Raw genomic sequence first — 22,419 nt, forward strand, 5'->3', positions numbered from 1 at the left:
TTGCCTGTTGGTGGGACGAGCCCTCTTTTTTAAGATTTTATTTATCTGTAGAGGGGAAGGGAAGGAGAGAGGGAGGGAAATATCAATTTATGGTCTCTTGTACACCCCCTACTGGGGATTTATCCTGCAACCCAGGCATGTGCCCTGACTGGGAATCGAACTGCGATCCTTTGGTTCCCAGGCCCGTGCTCAATCCACCGAGCTACACCAGCCAGGCAGGACAAACGCCCTCTTTACATCTCCGTCCATCAGGTCTCAGCCACCCACCCTGAGCAGCAAGGGAAAGAAGGGGACCGAGTCCCCTTGAATCCCGCAATCAGGAGGAGAAGCGGCAAACTTGTGGGCACTGCCTTGTGGTGGTGGTGGTGTGGGGCGGCAGCGGCGGCGACAGTGGGGGTCAGGGGAGGAGAAGGAGACTCTGGGGGATGGAGCTGGGAGCTCTCTTCCAGCTGTGTCTTTCTAGGGCTGCAATAAAATGCAATTTTTTGCTTTCAGGAATTATTTATAATATTCCATGTACTTATTTTTCTCTTTTCTAGAATGTTTGAAGCCCACATGCAGAACTACAAGGGCAGTGACCCACTTGGTGAATGGGAAAGGTTAGCATTTAGTTTATTTCTTTCCTTTAAACAGACTACATGTTCCTCTAAAAATAAATATTATCCTATTTTTCTAGTTATATGCAATGGGTAGAAGATAATTTTCCTGAAAATAAAGAATACTTGACAACTCTATTAGAACGTTTAATGAAGGAATTTTTAGATAAGAAGAGATACCACAGTGACCCAAGATTCATCAGTTACTGTTTAAAATTTGTAAGTATACTTTCTGGTGTAATCACATCCATAATCATGTTGTGCTTTTGCTCCCCGCCCCCCAGATTTTAAGATTGATTTAAACTGTCTTTTAACTCCTTATGTTTTCAGACATAAATTTTAAAAATTTAATGGTCAGAGATGTGTAATTTAGAACCTTTTGGCTTCTGTGTTATGGAGTCCGCAATTTAATTTTAAAACCCTTTTTCTCTCTGTGAGGTCTGTAAATGTTACAGCACAAGGTAGAAACCAATTAAAAGAAGGCTTTTTGGAAGTGTGTTTGGGGAAAGGTTCCTGAGAAATTACATTCATGAGAAATAATTAAGAATATATGAGCTCTCAGAAACTAAATTTAGTATCAAATGGAGAAGGCTACCTCAGGTTAGGCTTTAAAAGGTTGAATCTCTTCAAACTTGAAATAAAGGCTTGGGGACATGAATTCTAGTGATAAAATCATAAATTCAATGACTAGAATAAACATCGATTTGTTCACTAAGTTACAAAATACTGAGATAGAGTCACCCTGCGGAACTTACACATGCTCAGATTAAGACAAAAGTAATACTTTATATAGTGGATTATTATAGAACTTGCTACCTTGGGAACTGGTGTGGGTAATCATAGGTGACACTGAATGTCAGGGAAAGGGATAAGTTTGGCTTGTAGGTTTGTCACAAGGGCTTTCCCCTAAGCAGTGTAGCCTGAGGGCTCTGGTCGGTCTGGGTCAGACATAGACTAGAGATTCCTTTGTTTTCATGTCTCTGGTTTGGGGTTTTGTAGGCTGAGTGCAACAGTGACCGTCATCAGTTTTTTGAGTTTCTGTACAACCACGGGATTGGGACGCTCTCCTCTGCTCTGTACGTAGCCTGGGCTGGGCATCTGGAGGCCCAAGGAGAGCTGCAACGTGCCAGTGCCATTTTTCAGAGAGGAGTTCAGAACCAGGCGCAACCTGGAGAGCTTCTACAGCAACAGTACAGGTAATTTGAAGATGAGGCTCTGCCTGGTGTTTCCCGCTTTGAAATGTAGTGTTTGCTCTGATGGCAATGTTATCATGTCCTTGTTGTGGAAAATGTGGATAATACACAAGAATGGAAAGGAAAGGAATTGCCCAGAAATAATACTGTTAACATTTTGGTCCATTTGCTTCCAGTGTCTTTTTCTTTCCCTCTGTGCCTTTGTGTTTGTGCATTTTAACAGTAAGCTGTACAGTATATCTAGTTATATATACTGAGCTCCATACTGCTCTTAAGAAATTATGAACTTTTATATACTTATAAAGTGGTTGTGAAATCTGCCCCAGAGTTATATCACAATTTTTTTTATTCTAGTGAGAGAAACATCAGTTTGTTGTTTCACGTATGTACGCATTTATTGGTTGATTCATTTATTGGTTGATTCATTTATTGGTTGATTCTTGAATGTGCTCTGACCAGTGATTGACTCCGCAACCTTGGCGTGTCAGGATGATACTCTAATGCAGTGATTTTCAACTGCAAGAGTTTTTAAAACATGTAATACCTGACTGCTTAGGGGCACTGACCTCTTTTTTCATACATTGTCAAAAAATGACACAGCCCTCACAACAATAGCAATCTAGTGTGAAGGAATCAAAATCATACCCTTTTTTTTTTTTAGTCAGGTGGGCAAAAAACACATTTTTTAGTATGCTGCAGAATTTTAGCGATTTCAGTTTATGTGTTCCATAAGATGAAAAAGGTTGAAAATTGCTGATCTCAGCAGCTGAGCTACCTGGCTAGGGTCTAAGAGTTATGTCACAGTTTAACTGTTCTCCAGTTGAACATCGTGGTTTTTATAAAGAACAACATAATATCTTAATAATTTTAGTTTGCACAATTTTTTTTTCTGTTTAAATAAACTTATGTATAGAATTTGAGAGATACAAAAACTAAAGAATCAGAAGAAACCTGGCATTTTAGTTGCCACTTCTCTGCTTGTTATAGGATTGCAGCTATGTTTTATGTACATATGCAGCTTTGTGTCAAGATCTTTTCTCCTCATCTTTCAAGTTTCTCCTAATATGTTTTCTGTTTTTAGCTAGTCCCTTCTGATATTTTCTCAGAATTGAGACTGTTGAGTCAAAGGGCACAGGAAGAGTTTTAAGGCTTGTGATCCATATTGCCAAATTACCTACTGGGAAGTTACCCCAGAGTTCTGCTGGCCCTTCTTCAGCATGTGAGAGAGCTTAACTCACTGCATCCAGGACTTAATGTTCTAATTTTTTCAGCTTTGGTACACTCCTCATGCTCTTTTTTTTTTTTTTAAATTTATTTATTTATCTTTAGAGGGGAAGGAGAGGGAGAGAAACATCAATGTATGGTTGCCTTTCATGCGTCCCCTGCTGGGAGTTGGCCTGCAGGGAACTGGCTTGCAACCCAGGCATGTGCCCTGACTGGGAATCGAACCTCGATCCTCTGGTTCGCAGGCCCGCGCTCAATCCACTGAGCTACACCAGCCAGGGCTCCTCATGCTCTTTTTAACAATAATTTTGACAGCTGAAGTTATTTTTTCTGTGCAGAACTTAATGCAACTCTAAGACAGCAAAATATTTAACTCCAGACCTTTCCTTAAACATCTCTAAAAGGTGATTTTTACAGAAACTTACACTGTTTTTACTAACAAAATTATCAATAATTCTTCATTATTTAATTACCAGTCATTCCTCACTATGTATTTTTTAAAGCATTGGTTTGTTTGAATTAACAATAAATTAGAGTTGTCATCTGGTTGCCTTTGGCTGGATGTCTCTTAGTGTCTTCATACTGTGTACTCTTGTTCACATCACCCCAAAATGTCAGGTGTGGACGCTCATGTGACTTGACAGTTTGAGTTGATGTGCAACAAAGATGCCTGGAAATGACATTTAAGTTCTCCCAGCGTGAGTAACTCTGTATCTGCCTTTGTAAGGAGTATTCTTTTCCAAACATTGTATTTATTATGTTCTAGGTGTACAGAGTGCTTAAACAGAGAGTGTAAGGGTGCATTTTGCTATATGGGTTTAAGAAATACTGATAGGTAAACAGACGAATGTTCTAAAAAGACTATATTGGATATGAAGATAATCCCATAATTTTTTTTAACATTTTATTTATTTATCTTTTTAGAGGGGAAGAGAAGGAGAGAGGAAAGAAACATCAATGTATGGTTGCTTCTTGTGCATCCCCTGCAGGGAACTGGCCCCTGCAGGAAACTGGCCTGCAACCCAAGCATGTGCCCTGACTGGGAATCGAACCGCGATCATCTGGTTCGCAGGCCCGCGCTCAATCCACTGAGCTACACCAGCCAGGGCAATCCCATAATTTTTTAAAAATTTGAACCAACTCTAAATTTCAACTTTACATTCTTTCTTGACCTCAGTCTTTACTAGCTTAGAATAAGCTATTTACTGTATTTAATTTTTGAAAATATGTATTAACTGAAGTGTGTAATTTATATTGATGATTAATTCCTTTCTACTGTCATTTAGGTTATTTCAGACACGTGTCACCAGAACCCATTTGCCAGCTGAAGGTAGAATAATGCTTTCTAAAGTGTCTAAATTGTTGATAATTTAGTCTCTTATTTGCAGTGCTTTTTTTCCCCTCCCTTAAACAAATCTATCCAGTTTTATTAATTGTATTGTTTTAGGTAATGGGGAAGGTATTCTGATCATAGTAAGGCCCTTAAATGTAAGGTCCCCTGGAGATCAGGGACTCTGTCTTGGTAGTTTAAAATAGCAAACCCACAATAGAAGCTTGGTAATTTCATTGTATTCTTAGTATTTATTTTTTTATTTTTTTTAAAGATTTTATTTATTTATCTTCAGAGAGGAAGGAGAGAGGGAGAGAAACATCAATGTATGGTTGCCTTTCATGTGTCCCCTGCTGGGAGTTGGCCTGCAGGGAACCAGCCTGCAACCCAGGCATGTGCCCTGGCTGAGAATCGAACCTCGATCCTCTGGTTCGCAGGCCCGCGCTCAATCCACTGAGCTACACCAGCCAGGGCGTATTCTTAGTATTTAAAAAACAAAAATTAAGCTGCCCCAAATTGAGGACAGTACTTACTCTAGAGTCTGTTTTAAATGGAATCAAATGCATTTAATGCAATTTAAGAGAAACGTAATCAATTTCTTATCTAAAAAGTCTTTTAGTTCTGTTTNAAAGATTTTATTTATTTATCTTCAGAGAGGAAGGAGAGAGGGAGAGAAATATCAATGTATGGTTGCCTTTCATGTGTCCCCTGCTGGGAGTTGGCCTGCAGGGAACCAGCCTGCAACCCAGGCATGTGCCCTGGCTGGGAATCGAACCGCGATCCTCTGGTTCGCAGGCCTGCGCTCAATCCACTGAGCTACACCAGCCAGGGCGTATTCTTAGTATTTAAAAAACAAAAATTAAGCTGCCCCAAATTGAGGACAGTACTTACTTTAGAGTCTGTTTTAAATGGAATCAAATGCATTTAATGCAGTTTAAGAGAAACGTAATCAATTTCTTATCTAAAAAGTCTTTTAGTTCTATTTTGTGAGACTTCCTTGAATGAGCTGATTTATTTCATAATGCTATTTATTGAAGATCAGGGAAATCTGTTTGTAATAATTTTTAATATGGGTTTTACCCCTGTCTCTTTATTTCTTTATTCTCCACCGCTGACTGTTCCTAGCTAGAACCTTAGGACCTCTACATAACGCCCAGGTTTTGATGACATCAAAACCAAATCCAGGAAGTAACTCAGCCTGTATTTCTAAGAATCAGGTAATAATAACATTTGTACAAATGGGTAATGGTACTGAACAGTCACCTACACCTTTTACATCTTGTGACTCTAGCTTCCATGTCATCCACCTGTGCCTATGGCAACAGTCCGGCATGTCCTCATCTACCATTGCTTCCCTCCAATGCTAAATTTAAATAACTGACTGACCGACTGTGTTGTCCTAGTTTATCTGACCTAGGGACCCCCCGTGCGAGCTCCTATGTTGATGAGCTGAGAGGCTGTCCAGCAGCTTCCCTCTTGTTCTACTGCCCTTTTCCTCACAGGCCCGGGAACCCCTCCCCTGGACCACACCCACCTAGAGGCTCCTGAGCCCTGCTTCAAAAACTCAGCTTCAGACATTGGTGTCTGTAGCTTCAGCCCGGGCCATACTACTACGGGCAATATTTCCAGTTTCTCAGTCACTCTTTATGTCTTACGTGTATCTCTTGTTTCCCATTTCACTCTTTAATGCCAGATTATGGTGAATTTAAACTTCTCTTCACATTCTTCAAAATTGTAACTCTGGACATGACTCCAACCTCTCCTTCAGGAGCTGGCAAAAATACTGTTTCAGTGAGAACAGCAGAAGCCATCAGACGACATCTGTCAATTTTTTGCCACCAACACATAAATTGTACCCTTTCCTGCAGTCTCAGTGGAGAAGGTGGCCTTCCACCTGAACTTATCTTTTATCCTCCTCAAGACTGTTGCCCTGTCAAGATCTCTTCTGCCCTGACGGCTCATTGATGTGTAAAAATGCTCATCTTCCCTTTGCCTTGTTTCTCAGCATCTTTCCCGGTACAACTGCTCTTTGAGAGTTGGCTGGGACCCCATTTAAATTAAATCCAATGGAAATGGGTCTTCTTAATCCACACGGGCAAGTTTTATTAATGTAACACATTCCTAGAAATAGAATATGAGTTTATAATTTTGATAGATGCTCAAACTATTCCAATTTATGTCCTACAATGCGTGCCAGCCTCATTGCTTCCTATTGCCCTCTGGGTTTGTTTTTTATTTTGCTTTTTAAAATTTATTGTTCATTGTATTTTTTTTTCTTTTGTTACCATTTAGTCCCATTTATACCACCACTACCTGCCCCCCAACTGGCCTCTACTGGGTTTTCAGACAGCAGTGCTGGGCCTTGTTTATGGTCACATTCCCAGGACCAAGGTCGGGACATGATCCTTGTGAGGTGTTCAGTAAATATTTGTTTATTGAACAAATGCCAGCACTGGAAACTCCTAAGGATAGAATAGCACCAGAAGAAAATTGAGTTTTTTGATATGGCATCGTGGAGTATTAACCCTATAACACGTAGGCACTGTTGCCCAGCCCCTCGACTGAACCGAAGGGAAGGAAGACCCTGCCCTTCTCCACTACTAAGTGGGAGTTTTTCAAATCACTTTCTGTCGGATTTTTTTTTTTTAAAGATTGGTGGGGGCAGCATGAGGGACGGGAGAGAGAAACTTTGATGTGAAAGAGAAACGTCAGTCAGTTGCCCCTCATGTGCTTCCCAACTGGCAATGAACCCACAACCCAGGCATGTGTCCTGACTGGGAATTGAACTGGGGACCCTTCGCTTTGTGGAACAGTGCTCAACCAGCTGAGCCACGTCAGTCAGGGCTCTCTTGGACTTTGTAGTTGCAAAGGTTATAAGATTAATCATGCCAAGTAAAGCTTCAGATATTAATTATAATTTAAAAGAACATAAATAGTCTATTTGGTGATAGGCCCTTTAAGAGTTCATATTGTTTTGTGAAGTAATTTGGGTGATGGTGTGTTTTTCAGATACGTGAGTGCTTATGGTGTTTTTATTGTTTGTCTGTTTTGTCTTTTTAGGGTTCAGAAGTTTCTAAAGTAACATCTTCAGAGTGTGATAAAGAGTCAAATATGCAAGTACATTAGTCTGTTCCTTAATTTCCATCAAGAGCTGCTCTTGTACAGTGTTGTAAATAATACAGTTTTCCGCATTATAGGGAACAAAGGGTGGTCGTGATTTCTAAATCAGGATACTCTGCACAGCCCTGTCTGGCAGCCAGAGCTGACGTTCAGCAGGTGGTTATGTACTGCAAGGAGAAGCTTACTTGTGGCGAGTCAGAATTCTCCTTTGAAGAGCTGAGAGCCCAGAAGTACAATCAACGGAGAAAGCATGAGCAGTGGGGTACGGTGGTCTTATTTGAGTTATTCTTATGTCATTAAAATACTCTTCATTTCTAAGTCACTAATAGTTTTAAACAGATAATTGACTGTGCTGAAAGAATCTGCGAACGTCTCCAGCTCATCCTATCAGAAGCCTAGATTGTTCAGTGCTGGCAACTTGGTTGTCAAAGGGCCTGGAGCTGACACAGCACTGAAGTGGCTATCCACGCCAGGGTTATGTAAGCGTTTAGTGAGATAGGGTGTTTTAAAACTTGTCAGCATTACCTGTGTGAATTTGAATTTCTATATAGAGCAACTCTAAATCACTGGATCAGTTTTTTGCTCTGAGAAAGGATTAAGTTAGGATTTGGAGTTGAGAAGAGATATTTCAAGGTCTGCAGTTGCTACAAATAAGACTTCTAGAAGGAGTCCTTTGCTAAAGCGCCACGTGACATGTTTATGGCTGTGGAGTGGGCCAAGGTTTCCTCACTGGGAAAACTGAGTGTTACTCCAGCATTTGCACTTCTCTTGCCGTAATGATGTGGCCCTCAGGAAAATGAGCCCTTGCTCTACTCAGGACTTACACCATCTATCTCAGTTGTTTGTGCTGTAGTCACTCTGTCAGACTTTCTTTTTTGCTCCTTATTTATTTGGTTGACACCTGAGAACAGTTAGTTAATATTCCTGCAGGGCCTATTTTGTGCCATGCACAGGCACATTTCTCTCTCACGTGTGAATGATGTGGTCTTAGCCTGGCGTTTGATTTGTGTGTGATATGGTTATGTTAACCATTCCTTAGAAGTGGGACTACCTGGGATGTATTTGACACACTGATTCTTTAGGGCACTTTAGTTTTATTTCTTAGAAAGCACCTAAAGATTCCTAGCTTTTAAAAACTATTTTCTAATGATTTCTAGTCATGTTTGTTTAAGAAGTGTTTAGTATCATACTGTGCTATTACCAGATATTGTTGATTAGCATGTAAAATTTTTGTCGTTTGCATGCCCCCAAATTAATTTTTTCTAAACTAACTGATTTTTAGAGAGACAGAAACAACAAGTTTCGTTGTTCCACTCATTTATTCCTTTATTGGTTGATTCTTGTATGAGTTCTGACCACGGATTGAACCCTCAATCTTGGCATATCAGGATAATGCTCTAACCAACTGACCTCCTCAGCCAGGGCCTACATGCCCTGAACTTAAAAAGTAACTATGCCGGTGACAGATAAAAAATTGTAATGAAAAGGTGAATTCTACCAGCCATTCACAAAACAATTAATGCCAAATCTTCCGAGCCCTTCTACAAAACGGAAGAAGAGGGTTTACCACTTTTAGACTCTTATTATGAGATCAGCATGACTCTGATACCCAAACCAGACAAAATCACAAAAGAATCACAGGGCAAGCCCTGGTCAGGTGGCTCACTTAGTTGGAGTATCATCCCATTTACCGGAAGGTTATGGATTCGATTCCCAATCAGGGCACATCCTTACGTTGTGGGTTCAATCCCCCGTCGGGATGTGTACAAGAGGCAACTCTGATCAATGTTTCTCTTTAAAGTCAATAAATATATCTTTAGGTGAGGATCTAAAAAAGAAAAGAATCACAGGCCAATATATTTGATGAACACAGATACAAACATCAACCAAATATTAGCACACTAAATTAACAATATATTAAAAGGTTCATACAGTGGAATCGAGTGGGATTGCAGCAATCCAGGGATGGTTCAACACCCACGAATCAATCAACGTGACATAGCACTTAACAAAACAAAGGATAAATATCACATGATCTGCTCAATAGATTCAAAGAAACTATTTGACAAAATTTAACATCCATTTATGATAAAAATGTCACCAAAGTGGGTATAGAGGGAATGTGCCTCAACATAATAAAGCTACAACTAACATTCAGTGGTGAAAAGCTGAATGAAGTTTTTCTTCTAAGATCAGGAACAAGGATGCCCACTCTCACCACTATTATTCAATATAATATGGGAAGTCCTAGATAGAGCAATGGAACAGGGAAAACAAAAGGCATCCAAATTGGAAAGGAAAAAGTAAAACTCATTTTGCAGATGCTATGATGTGTATATAGAAAAACATCAAAAAACTGTTAGAATTAATAAAATCAGTAAAGTTGTAGGATACAGAATCGATATATAAAACACTATGCAAAATTGAAAATACTAATTCAGAAAGATATGTGCCCCCTGTGTTTATTACAGCAGTATTTATAATACCCCACAGTAATACGGAAATGATCTAAGGGTTCATTAGTGCAAGAATAGGTAAAGAAATTCTGATTGACACATCTACAGATGTACACACCTTAGAGTATTATTTGGCCGTGAAAAAGAATGTAATCTTGCCATTTGTATGATATCACTTCTATGCAGAATTAAAAGAAAACAACCGTAAAGATGCAAACAACGGATTGGCGGTTTCAGGGGTGGGAGGTGGGTAAAATGGGTAAAGGGAGTGAAAAGGTACAAACTTACAGTTATAAAATAAATAAGGGGGTTAGAGTATAATATATAGCATGGTGACCATAGTTAATAAACTTGCATGTTTGCAAGTTGCTGAGAGAGTGGATCTTATAAGCCCTCATCACACACAAAAAAATGTTTTTCTAACCATATATGATGACATATTAAATGCACTTGTGACCATTTCACACCATAGATAAATATACAATCATGTTATACACCTGAAACTAATAGTTATATGTCAATTATACCTTAATTTAAATAATAGCAGAATAAAGGAATACATGTTTCAATTTTGATAACTTAATGCATACAGAAAAGACTAGTAAAAACAATTGCAATCCCATGGCTTGAATCTAAACTTTGCGTGCAAACCATTTTTTTTATCTTTTTTAAAGTAAATGAAGACAAAAGTTATATGAGAAGGAAAGAAGCAAATGCTTTTGAAGAACAACAATTGAAAGAGAAAATGGATGAACTTTATAGGAAGTTGCATCAAGTGATGGAGACATCACAGGAGAGCCTGCCTGCTTTTCAGGAAATCCCTGAGGTATGCGTGCTCTTCACTGACACTTCCAATGCCATTTTGATTTGCTCCTTTCTAGTCCCTATGTTCAAATGTGCTTTATGTTCAAATGCGTCAGATACACTCTTAGTTTTACTTTGCTTGGCCACGTATCCCCTGGAGCCTTCTCTTCATCCTCCAGGGCGGCCTGGGGCAGCTGTCCTCCCCTTGCTCCTTTTCTGTGGTGCATCCCTGTTTGTTTTCTGGTCCCTTGTTACCATTGCTTCTTACAATTAACATCTGCATTTTGGTGGTACATGGTCTCCGAGAGTTTTTTGTAGAAAAGCATATCTGAGGGTTAATTTTTTAAGACGAAATCATTTTTATCTTCACCCTTGGGTGATAATATGGCTGAGCACGATGCTCTGGAAGGTAAGTTGTCATATTCCCTCATATTCCCGGAAGGCACTGCTCCCCTGTCTTTTGGTTTCCCTATTGCTTTTGAGAAGCTCGGGTTGTATTGATTTCTGGCTCCACAAACAGGCCTCCAATCTCTGACTGTGCAGGATTGTCTTCCTCCAGTGTTGTGAGACAATGATGGTGATGTGCTTTCCAGTCACTACACTTTCCACCCATTACATGCAATACTTGAACATATGTGTCCTATACTTTTGTGGAATTTTCTTTTTTTTAATACTTCTTCCCCACATACATTCTCTGTTCTTGCTTTTTTATAATTGTATTTGTTAGTAGTCTATCCCAGACTGATCCTCTAATATTCTTTTTCATTGAAAAAATTTTTTAGCCCTGGCTGGTGTAGCTCAGTGGATTGAGCATGGGCCTGCAAACCACACGATCGCGGTTTGATTCCCAGTCAGGGCACATGCCTGGGTTGCAGGCCGGTTCTCTGCAGGCTAGTTCCCAGCAGGGGATGCACGAGAGGCAACCATACATTGATATTTCTCTCCTCTCCTTCCCTTCCCCTCTAAAGATAAATAAATACATAAATCTTTAAATAAAAAAATTTTTATTGTATTTTTTCATTATCACTCAATTCCCTTTACCCCCTGCAATCACCACACTATGTTGTCCATGAGTCATTTTTCCTTTGTGCTTGATCCCTCCACCCCAACTTGCCCCTTCCCAATAGCTGTCATCCTGCTCTCTATCCATGAATCTGTCTGTTTTGCTTGTTAGTTCAGTTTGTTCATTAGATTTCACATGTAAGTGAAATCATACGGTGTTTGTTTTTCTCTGACTAGCTTATTTCACTTAGCCTAATGTTCTCCAGGTCCATCCATACTGTCACACAGGGTAAGATTTTCTTTTTTTCCGGCCGAATAATATTCCATTGTGTAAATGTCCTGTAGGTGTTTTAGTCACTCATCTACTAATGGACAATTGGGTTGTTTCCATATCTTGGCGATTGTAAATAACGCTGCAGTGAGTATAAGGGTGCTTATGTTTTTTCGAATTAGTGTTGAGTTTCTTCAGATATATTCCCACAAGTGGGATTCTTAACTTTTTTCCTCCTGTTTTCTATCTTTGTACTTTTCATTCCTAACTCCTGTGAGATTTCTTTAACTTTTATTTTCCTCTTATTAAGTTATTTTATTTCTTAGGTCATTTTATCTTTTATTTTTTATTCGTATGTGTCATTTATTTGTTTTTGCCTTTGTCCTTCATACTGAAAGCTTATCCTAACACATCTGATAACCTTTCCTGTCTACTGATCCAGAAGCACACCTGAAAAGGCTGATTGAGAAGTCCTAGGTGCCTCAGGGGCCTTGTTGACTGGTAGGCTTCACTGGGAGGCATCTGTTTTCTTTGGCACATAGATTCCCCAGAGCAGAATCATTTAGAATATACTCTTGGGCTGCTAGCATTGGGAGCCAAAGGAAGGGGCTAGAGGTCTTGCTGTTCAGGAAGCAGGCCTCTCAATCTTTTTGTTCTAGTGTAGTCTCTAGCACCATAAACCCTTTGATTCCTTTTCTCCAGAAAGGAAACTCAGTCTGCTTCCAGGTGGGATGTTCCCCTGCAATAGTGGGTTCCAGGATCTGTGTTTTAAACTGTTGCCTTGTTCCCATTTTCGGCTCACCTTCACTTCCATTCTGAGACATATCTAAATTTCTGAACTTCTCCCCAGATTAGCCTCCCCATCCTGCTGTTTTAAATGTTAGCATTCCTTTATTGTCATGTTGGTGAGGATTTAGGAGGGTGTAAATAATAACACGCATGGTTAAGCCACTGTTTTAAGCCTCCCTTCGTGGAACTTATTTTTGCGTGTGGGTACCATATATTTTCCAAATGGATTGTCAGTTGCCCCTAACTGATTCATTGACCAGCTCAGCCTTTCCTACGGAGTTAAGGTATCTGTGCCTTGGTTTTGGGCAATAGCTTTCTTCCTGATCATTCCATATTAGATATTAACCATGGCTTTGTTGTGTGTTTTGATATATGAGAAAGTATTTTTTTCAAATATTTTTTTAGAATTGAATATTATGATTATTTTTAATATTTGCTAATTTGGTAGATGAGAATATAGTATATAGTTCATTTTAAACTATCTTTTCTGTTTACTTGTGAGCATGAACTAGTCATCATGACTAGTGAGTTTGAACTGTGAGATAGTAAATATTTGTGGTTTTATTTTTTGATTAAAAATTATTTTTATTTTTCAGTTACAGTTGACATTCAAAATTATGTTAGTTTCAGATATATACAGCATAGTGGTTATACATTTGTATAACTTAAAAAATGATCTTCCAATTAAGTCTAGTACCCATGTGGCACCATATGTAGTTATTAAAATATTGTTGCTTATATTCACCATTGTGTACTTTACATCCCTGTGACTCTTCTGTAAGTGCCAGTTTGTACTTCTTAATCCCTTTAACTTTTTTCACCCAGCCTCCAAACCCACTTCCATCTGGCAACCACCAAATCGTTCTCTGTACCTAAGTTTGTTCCTCTTGTGTTTACTTTGTTTTTCAGATTCCACATATAAGTAAATCATAGGGGATTTGTCTTTCTCTGTCTTATTTCACTTAGAATAATAACCTGTAGATCTATCTGTGTTGTTGCAAATGGTAAGATTTTATTCTTTTTTTGACTACGTAATATTCCATGTGTATATGTACCACATCTTCTTTATCTATTTGTCTATGGATTGGAGCATTTAATTTGTTTACATTTAAATTAAGTATTGATAGATATGTAGTTGTTTCCATTTTATTGTTTTCTGATTGTTTTTGTAGTTTTCTGTTTTTTTCTTATTCTCTTGCTCTTTTGTATGTTGATGACTTTCTATAATGTTGTGTTTAGATTCCTCTGTCCTTATATATCACATGTAGATTTTTGGTTTGTGGTTATGATGTACTTCATACATATATATGCCAAGCTATGTTTATAGTAGCCTATTTTAAGTTGATGATCACTTAGGTATGAACACATTCTACAGTCTCATTTTCACTCACTGCCCCCCATGTTTATGTTTCTGTCAGTATTTTTTACTTTTGCATATGTGTGCTTATCTGTGTACCTTAAATCACTGTTGTGATTACACATGATCTTCCTACTTTTGCCTTTTAAACTTTGTTCTATCTTAAATGTTGGTTCATCCACTGCTTTTGTTATGTATTTGCCTTTGTCAGTGAGATTTTTTTTACAGTATTTTCTTATTCATATTTTTAATTTTTTTTCTTAATGAAGTCCCCTTAACATTTCTTATAATACTGGTTTGGTAGTAATGAACTACTTTACTTCTTTCTTGTGTTGATGCTCTGTATTTTTCCTTAAAATCTAAATGATAGCTTTGCTGGTTAAAGTATCTTGACTAGTTAAAGTATCTTGGTCCTTGCTTTTCACAACTTTGAATATTTTTGTGCCAGTCCCTTCTGGCCTGCAAAGTTTGTTTTGAGAAATCAGCTGGTAGTCTTACCTCCCTTGTCAGTAACAAACTGCTGTTCTCTCTCTCTCTTTTTTAAAAATATTTTATTGATCTTTGGAGAGGAAGGGAAGGAGAGAAGGAGAGAAATATCAATGTATGGTTGCCTCTGGTGAGTCCCCTGCTGGGAACTGGCCCGCAACCCAGGCATGTGCCCTGACTGGGAATTGAACCGCAAACATCTGGTTTGCAGGCCCGCGCTCAATCCACTGAGCTACACCAGCCGGGGCCTTATACATGTTTCTTAATGGACCTTCCCCTATTTTCCCCCATTATCCCTCTCCTCCCTCCCCTCTGGTTATTGTCAGTTTGTTCTTTATTTCAATGTCTCTGGTTGTATTTTGCTTTCTCATTTGTTTTGTTGATTAGTTTCCACTTATTGGTGAGATCATATGGTATTTGTCTTTCACCACCTGTCTTATTACACTTAGCATAATGCTCTCTAGTTCTATTCATGCTATCTCGAGGGTAGGAGTTCTTTCTTTCTGGTGTGTAGTATTTCATTGTGTAAATGTACCGTAGATTTTTTTATCCATTCATTTGCTAGCGGACATTTAGGTTTCTTCCAGCACTTGGCTATTATAAATTGTATGACTATGAACACTGAGTGCATAGATTCTTTTGAATTGGTGTTTCAGGATTCTTAGGTTATAATCCCAGCAGTGGTATTGCTGGGTCAAAAGGCAGTTCCATTTTTAGTTTTCTGAGAAAATTCCATACTATTTTCCACAGTGGCTGGGCCAGTTTTGATTATGATGTGTCTTGGTGTGGGCCTCTTTGGATTAATCTTTTTTGGGACTCTTAGTGCTTCCTGGATTTGTATGTCTATTTTCTTCACCAGTTTAGAGAAGATGTCTGTCCATCATTATTTCTTCACAAAAATTTTCAATCTTTTGTTCCCTCTCCTCTCCTTCTGTTACCCCTATGTTGTGAATGTTGACACTCTTGGTATTGTTCCAGAGGTCCTTTAAGATATCCTTATTCAATTTTTTTTCTTTATGCTGTTCCAGTTGTGTTTAATGCTACCTTGTCTTCCAAATCACTGATTTGATCCTTTGCTTCATCTAATCTGCTGTTGATTCTATCTGGTATATGCTTCATTTTAGTTATTCTTCATTTCTGACTGGTTCTTTTTTTATGTTTCCTTTCTCCATTTTTATGTTTACTATCTTTGTTGAAGTTCTCACTGATATTATCTATTCTTCCTCTTAGTTCATTGAGCATGCTTATAATAAAGTGTTTTGAACTCTGAATCTGGTTAGTTTGTCTCTATTTTGTTTAGTTTTTTTTTTCCAGAGTTTTGTCTTACTCTTTCACTTGGGAAGTGTTTGTCTTATTGTGGCTAAGACAAACACTTAGGCTATCTCCTTGTGTTTGTTTCTATGTATTAGGTATATCTGTCATGTCTCTCAGTCTTGGCAGGGTGGCCTTATGTACTGGAGGTCCTGTGGGGCCCAGTGGAGCACTCTCCCTATTCATCTGAGCTGGTTGCTCTAGGGGTATTCCTTGTGTGAGATTTGGTGCCCTCCTGTTGAAGCTGAGCCTTGGTTGCTGTGCCGTTCAGTGGGAGGGATTGACCCTCAGGCTGATTGGCTGTGAGGACTTGCCATGACACTATGGTGGGCAAGCTTTTGTGCAGGGGCTGAACCTGCACAGCAGGATTTGGTTTAGCTCAGCTCTGGCTCCTGCCAGTCCATTCTTTGGATGTGTCATTTGTGATGGTAATAGGGTGGTGCTCTGGTGTGCTCTGAAGTCGACCACTAGGTGTGTTTGTTCTGGAGCTTCTTGGGAGTATCTCCAGTATAAGCCAAAGCCAGCTGCTGCACGTGTCTAGCCCAGCCACCTGGTAGGAGCTACAAAGTGATCTTCCATTGGTAGTTGTGTCTGCTGGTCTTGGGGGCACCTGAGAGTGGTTATACTGAGAGCCCAGGCTCCTGGGGTCCAATTAGCAAGGCCAGTGGGGGCTACTGAAAGAGGTTCAGTCAATTTGCAAGTCTCTTAGGGTGAGGTCTTAATAAATCACCATAGTGGGGCAAGTGTTGTGTTAGATTAATGGGGGGCTCAGATTTGGACCCAACCTGTGCCTATAGGCTGTGCAGGGGGAGGGCAAGTCAAAGGAACAAAGAAGTTCTAGCTCCTGCTAGCACTTGTTTCTGGGATTCAGCTCTCCCCTTGAGCCAGATAATTCAGTTCTTCCAAGTATATCCATCACTTTTTGAGCTGCTGCTTCGTCTCTGGAGTTCAGGGTGAGTGTTTCCAAGTGAGTTTCTGCTCAGGCCCTGTAAGAGAACAACTGAAACTCAAGCAGCTGTCTGTCTCACCCAGAAAGAGCACCTTCTTATTTGTACTTGGTGGCATGGTGCTCTGGGATGCAGAGCCTGGTGTGGGGCTGGGACCCATCCATCACCCCTCAGGGAGGACTTCTACAGCCAAGATATCACTCCTGATTCTTAACTACCATGCGTGAGTGTGGGACCAGCCCACTTTGTGTCTCCACCCCTCCTACACGTCTCTAGATGGTTTCTTTATATCCTTAGTCATAGGACTTCTGTTCAGTCAGTTTTCAGGTGGTTCTCAAGGGTGGTTCTATAATTTAATTGTAATTTTGACACAGTCAAGGGAGGATGTCAGCACAGCATTTACTCATTCTGTCACCTTGACCAGAACCCATGCCTATGAACTCTTTATATTTTGTCCTTTTGTTTGTGAAATAACTATTTTTCCCCTAGATATCTATGTTTTTCTTAAAAGTTCATAAGAATACTTTTAGACTTCCGGCCAAGATGGAGGTGTAGGTGGAAACACTGTGCCTCCTCGCACAACCAAGTTTAAAGACAACAAAGTTTTAGTAACAAAAATGCAACCAAAACACAGAAAATTGAACTGTATGGCATTGGGACAACAATGAACCTTTCAGCCAGACCAGTAAGAAGGGCGGAGCCAGCGGCTAAAGGAGCGAGGTCGCCAGACCGACCCAGGTGCCCAGGAGACAGTTGGCAGATTCCAGGCGTGGGGTTGCAACCGGCAGACCCAGTGAGGGTGCAAGGTGGCTGGCTGACCACGGTCACACATTCCTGCGTGCACAGATAAATGAGGCGAAGGAGTGAGCAGTGAGACAGACCGCACAGGCCCCAGCAGCTTGCGGAGAGCAGCAGAGGGGACTGCCATTGCCCCTCTTTGACCCCACCTCCACATACAGCATCACAACCCAGCCACTGAGTTGCCCCGCCCTGGTGAACACCTTAGGGCTCTGCCCCTCATACATAACAGATGCAAACAGACCAAAACATTATGGCTCAAGAACAGCTCAAAGCCCCAGAGCCAATAACTCTAAGCGACCAAGAAATAGCCAACCTATCACACAGTTCAAAATACTGGTGATCAGGATGCTCACAGAACTGGTTGATTTTTGTCACAAATTAGAGGAACAAGTGAAGGATAAACTAATTGAAATGAAGGGGAATGCACAGGAAACCAATAGTGATGGAAGGGAAACTGGGACTCAAATCAAGGGAGTGGACCAGAAGGAAGAAAGAAACATCCAACCAGAAAAGAATGAAGAAACAAGAATTCAAAAAAATGAGAAGAGGCTTAGGAACCTCCAGGACATCTTTAAACATTCCAACATCCGAATTATAAGGATACCAGAAGGAGAAGAGGAACAGCCACAAGTGGAAAACTTATTTGAACAAATAATACAGGAGAACTTCCCCAGTCTGGCAAAGGAAATAGACTTCCAGGAAGTCCAGGAAGCTCAGAGAGTCCCAAAGAAGGTAGACCCAAAGACTAACACACCAAGGCACATCATCATTACATTAGCCAAGATGAAAATGAAGGAGAGAATCCTAGAAGCAGCAAGAGATAAGGGGACAGTCACCTACAAAGGGGTTCCCATCAGACTGTCAGCTGATTTCTCAAGAGACATTACAGGCAAGAAGGGGCTGGAAAGAAGTATTCCAAGTCATGAAATCCAAAGACCTATATCCAAGATTGCTCAATCCAGCAAGGCTTTCATTTGGAATGGAAGGGCAGACAAAGTGCTTCTCAGATAAGATCAAGTTCAAGGAGTTCATCATCACCAAGCCCTTATTATATGAAATGTTAAAGGGACTTATCTAAGAAAAAGAAGATAAAAAAATATGAAGAGTCAAAGGACAACAAACTCATAGTTATTAACAACCACACCTAACACAAAAGCAAACTAAGTAGACAGGTAGATCGAGAGCAGAACCATAGAAATGGAGATCACATGGAGGCTTAGCAACGGGAGTGGGAGGAGGAGAAAGGGGGAGAAGGTACAGAGAATGACTTGCATACATGGTGGGTAGAAAGTAGACAGTGGGGAGGGCAAGAATAGTATGGGAAATACAGAATATAAGGAACTTGTGACATGTCAGGGAATGGTGGAAGAAGGGCGTGTAGGGTGGAGGGGAATGAAGTGGGGGAATAGGACAACTAATGGCATAATGGATAAAATGTTTTTTAAAAAACTTTTAAAAAATACTTTTATATGGGAAAGAATTCACTCACCTGTCTTTTAATTTGGTAACGTAAGAGGATATAATGACCATCTACATTGAGTAGGAAAGCAAAGATTTTAAGTGCGGCTCTTGTTATCTGTCTTGTGTAAGCAAGCCATGCTTGTGTGGCAGTTATAATTGTAGCTTATGCTTCCTATTCCCGAAAGAGAAAATAGCCACCAAAGTCATTTTAGTGGAAAGAACATCATTATGAGCATTTGATAAATTGACTTGTCTTTTCTCAAAAATAAGTGAAGAGAAATTAGACAGTTCTTAAGTACTAATAAAACCGTAGTGTGGGTCATTTCAGTGGTTTGAAGTTTTATCTTCCAGTTATGTCTGTGGTTAAACTACAGAAGCATCCTTCGTGTAGAAGGGTCCTTCCTCTTGTTGTTGGCTGTTCGTTTCAGAATGCCTCAAGGGTAATGGAATCTACTGAAGACAGATGTGAGTGTTTGAAAAGTTGTAGCACCTATTGCTGAGGTTCTGAACTTCATGGCTTTGCTTTTGTTTGCTTAAACTGAAAGGTTAATGCAGCACGTGTAGAGCCAAGCGTGGGCTCCCAGCAGGAACTGAGCACTCCGTCTCTGCCAGCCGTGACTCCGGAGACCTCCGAGCGCATGGGAGGGAAGCGAGGACAGGCACCTCCTGCAGCTCCTCCTGAGGCCAGTGCTGTCGCTGCTGCTTTGGTGTCCCCAGCCATCAGCCAGAGTGTAGCTCCTCCTGCTCCTTTGGCAGCCCAGCCAGTGACAGACTGCGTGTTTTCAGTGGCCGGGAAAGATACCAGGTGAGTTGAACATCACGTCTGTTTCTTACATAGTTTGCAAAATCAGGAGCAAGATGTAAAGGACAGGTGGTTCCTGTTTCTAAACCAAGTTCCCGAACTTGGACTCCAAATCTTGCAGGCTTACTTATATCATGCTTCTTTTGTTTACTTCATAATTTCTTTTTAGTTAAAAATTTTCATGACACTGAAATTCAGTCATCTTTTCGTAACAGAAGAATATACATCTGTTACACTGAAACTGCCTTTGCTCACTAACTCTGACTGAATACACAAAGGGATTATTACAATTCAAACAGTTCCCTTGACCTGTGTTCTTCTCATCTTCCTTCCATCTCCCCCCGAGAGTGGTTTGAGATTAATTTCCATTACACAGTGTCTATACATTGCTGTGGAGTTTCCCCAACTTTGTGGGATCTTCGTAGATTTCTAAAATACAGTGTCACATCACTTATTTTGCTTCAATTTTTATCTTCAGGTTCTCTTCCTCTCTCTCTAAACATAAAACAATGTTACGGATCCATTAGAAAAAATTAAAAGCTACAGTGTATCTCACATCTTCCCCTTGTGCTAAACCCCTTAACACAGATTACAGTTCTGAAGTACTGGTTCCCTTTAACGTCCAAGGTTAACTTTTATCAACGCTTTCTCCTGAAAATAAGATTTAAAATCACCATGCTTTTTCACTTACACTAAGATAATAATTCAGACTGGCCCTGTATTCCACCACGTGTGTAAGAAGAGGACTATGGTGTGGGAGCCATGACTCCACTGGTTATTGACAGTCGGTTTGTGCGACTGTGAGACGGTACAAGCAGCGGCAGTGCCAGGCCCCGTACAAGTGCTGTGTGTCCAGTCGTCCCTACCGAGACAGGGGTGAGGTTGCCAAGGCTGGAGACAGCTGCCCTTATAAAATTGCGAAACTCTTCAATAAACATTTAGGTCTCGTCAGAAGCACTTCAGATGGGCCCTGACCCAGGCAAGGCAGTGAATGGAACCCCTTGGCGTTCCAAGCAGCCTGGACAGCCTACTGTGGCAGAGAAGGGACACCTTTCTCTGGAATCTCAAAACCTAGGCTTTGATTTTTTATCACCGTTTAGTGGGGATTTGTAAGATTAAAAGTGCAGTACATTTTATTTGACATCTTGACAGGGTCCATTAAGAGAACTCTAGCAATGTTAAATAGATGACGTCCACTATCACAACTGCCCTTAAAACAAACTGGTATAAATGTCTTCTGTGCCATGTCTGTCTGTCTCGGTACCTTCTACAGTCGGAAGAACAGTGCACTGTGCCTGCTGAGTCATGACCAGTGGGGGCCATGCAGCTGAGGCCCAGCAGTGCTTTCCCTTACCAGACCCTGGAGAGCTGCCTGTTGGCCTCTTAGTCTGTGTGAGAAATGGGCTCATTGGAGTGAGGGAGCTGTTATGTTGCCGTGCCGCACAGAGGAATGATTAGCATGGTGTTAAAATACATAATCACTGTCAAGCAAACGGTTATCTGGTCTATATCTGTAAGAATTCTTTTCCTTGAAAGGAAATGAAGGAAAAGTAAACATTTTGTTTACTTATACTATAGACCTAAGTGGTTCCATTCGTATTTTAACAGTAGGCTCGCAATTACTGACATTTTCTACAATTCTTTCTGGAGAGTTAGTGTGTCTCAAGAGTTTTGTCTTACAGATGTGTGGCGACAAGTGCTCAGGAATTCAAGCCACAGAGCAGAGCGGAGACAAGAGAAGGTAACGTGTAGCTACGGTACATTTGTTTCTGTTTCGTCTGCCCGGACTTCACCAGGGTGTGTGCTCCGACGTCTGTGAGTGGCCGTGGGTCACAAAGCCTGCAGAGGGCAATGAAGTTGAGTGTAAGCTTTCCTGTTAGAATGTTAGGGGTTAGATGAACCCTGGAGCATCTCAAGTAGAGGTAGAAATCTACTTTTTACTCACATCTTATTAGTTAGAGTCATCTAGAAGCTTGATTTTTGAAAACTTTACTATTAAATTTCTCAGAATTTATCTCAGACGATAGTTATCTTTGATATGTTAGGAAGTAGGAAACATGATTGAAAGTTTAATTAGGAGTGTTATACTTCTATTTACTACTACTTAGTTAGGGGCATTTGCACTGAAAGTAAGTTTTATAAATAAGACACATGGTTAGACATTGACTCCACACAAAATGTCATGTGACTGACGGTTTTTCCAGTGACAGTTCTGTGGAAGCAGAGCTTCTGAAAACATTTAGAGACCCCTGCATCGGACCCAAACTTCCTGAGCACTCTGTGGGTGCCTGGCATTGGTGTAAGGACTTAAGGGTACAATCATGAACAGAAAAGACACAACCCACCTGTGTGGAAGGGAAAGGAAATGTTGCTGTTGGGGAGGTGGATCGAAACTGGAGAGGTCACCAGGGAAGATGCCCAGAGAGAAAGTAATAGTTGGGCCAAGGCCTGCAGGGGGCGCTGCTCGTG

The 22,419-nt window shown here is 40.4% G+C and overlaps 1 protein-coding gene across 1 annotated transcript in view; it reads left to right on the forward strand.

Annotated features, from left to right (window-relative positions):
- Nucleotides 1–22,419, forward strand: part of BUB1 (BUB1 mitotic checkpoint serine/threonine kinase) — a 42,969-nt gene that overhangs the window by 4,301 nt on the left and 16,249 nt on the right. The window contains exons 2-11 of the mRNA XM_037056730.1: nucleotides 540–599; nucleotides 677–815; nucleotides 1,596–1,792; nucleotides 4,300–4,343; nucleotides 5,469–5,560; nucleotides 7,404–7,456; nucleotides 7,541–7,725; nucleotides 10,594–10,745; nucleotides 19,694–19,953; nucleotides 21,633–21,691. Of these exons, the coding sequence (XP_036912625.1) occupies nucleotides 540–599; nucleotides 677–815; nucleotides 1,596–1,792; nucleotides 4,300–4,343; nucleotides 5,469–5,560; nucleotides 7,404–7,456; nucleotides 7,541–7,725; nucleotides 10,594–10,745; nucleotides 19,694–19,953; nucleotides 21,633–21,691 (1,241 nt within the window). The remainder of the gene's footprint in view (nucleotides 1–539; nucleotides 600–676; nucleotides 816–1,595; nucleotides 1,793–4,299; nucleotides 4,344–5,468; nucleotides 5,561–7,403; nucleotides 7,457–7,540; nucleotides 7,726–10,593; nucleotides 10,746–19,693; nucleotides 19,954–21,632; nucleotides 21,692–22,419) is intronic.

The sequence above is a fragment of the Sturnira hondurensis genome, unplaced genomic scaffold (assembly GCF_014824575.4).
Source record: "Sturnira hondurensis isolate 20B ecotype Veracruz unplaced genomic scaffold, ASM1482457v3 Scaffold0009178, whole genome shotgun sequence".
Taxonomy (NCBI): Eukaryota; Metazoa; Chordata; class Mammalia; order Chiroptera; family Phyllostomidae; genus Sturnira; species Sturnira hondurensis.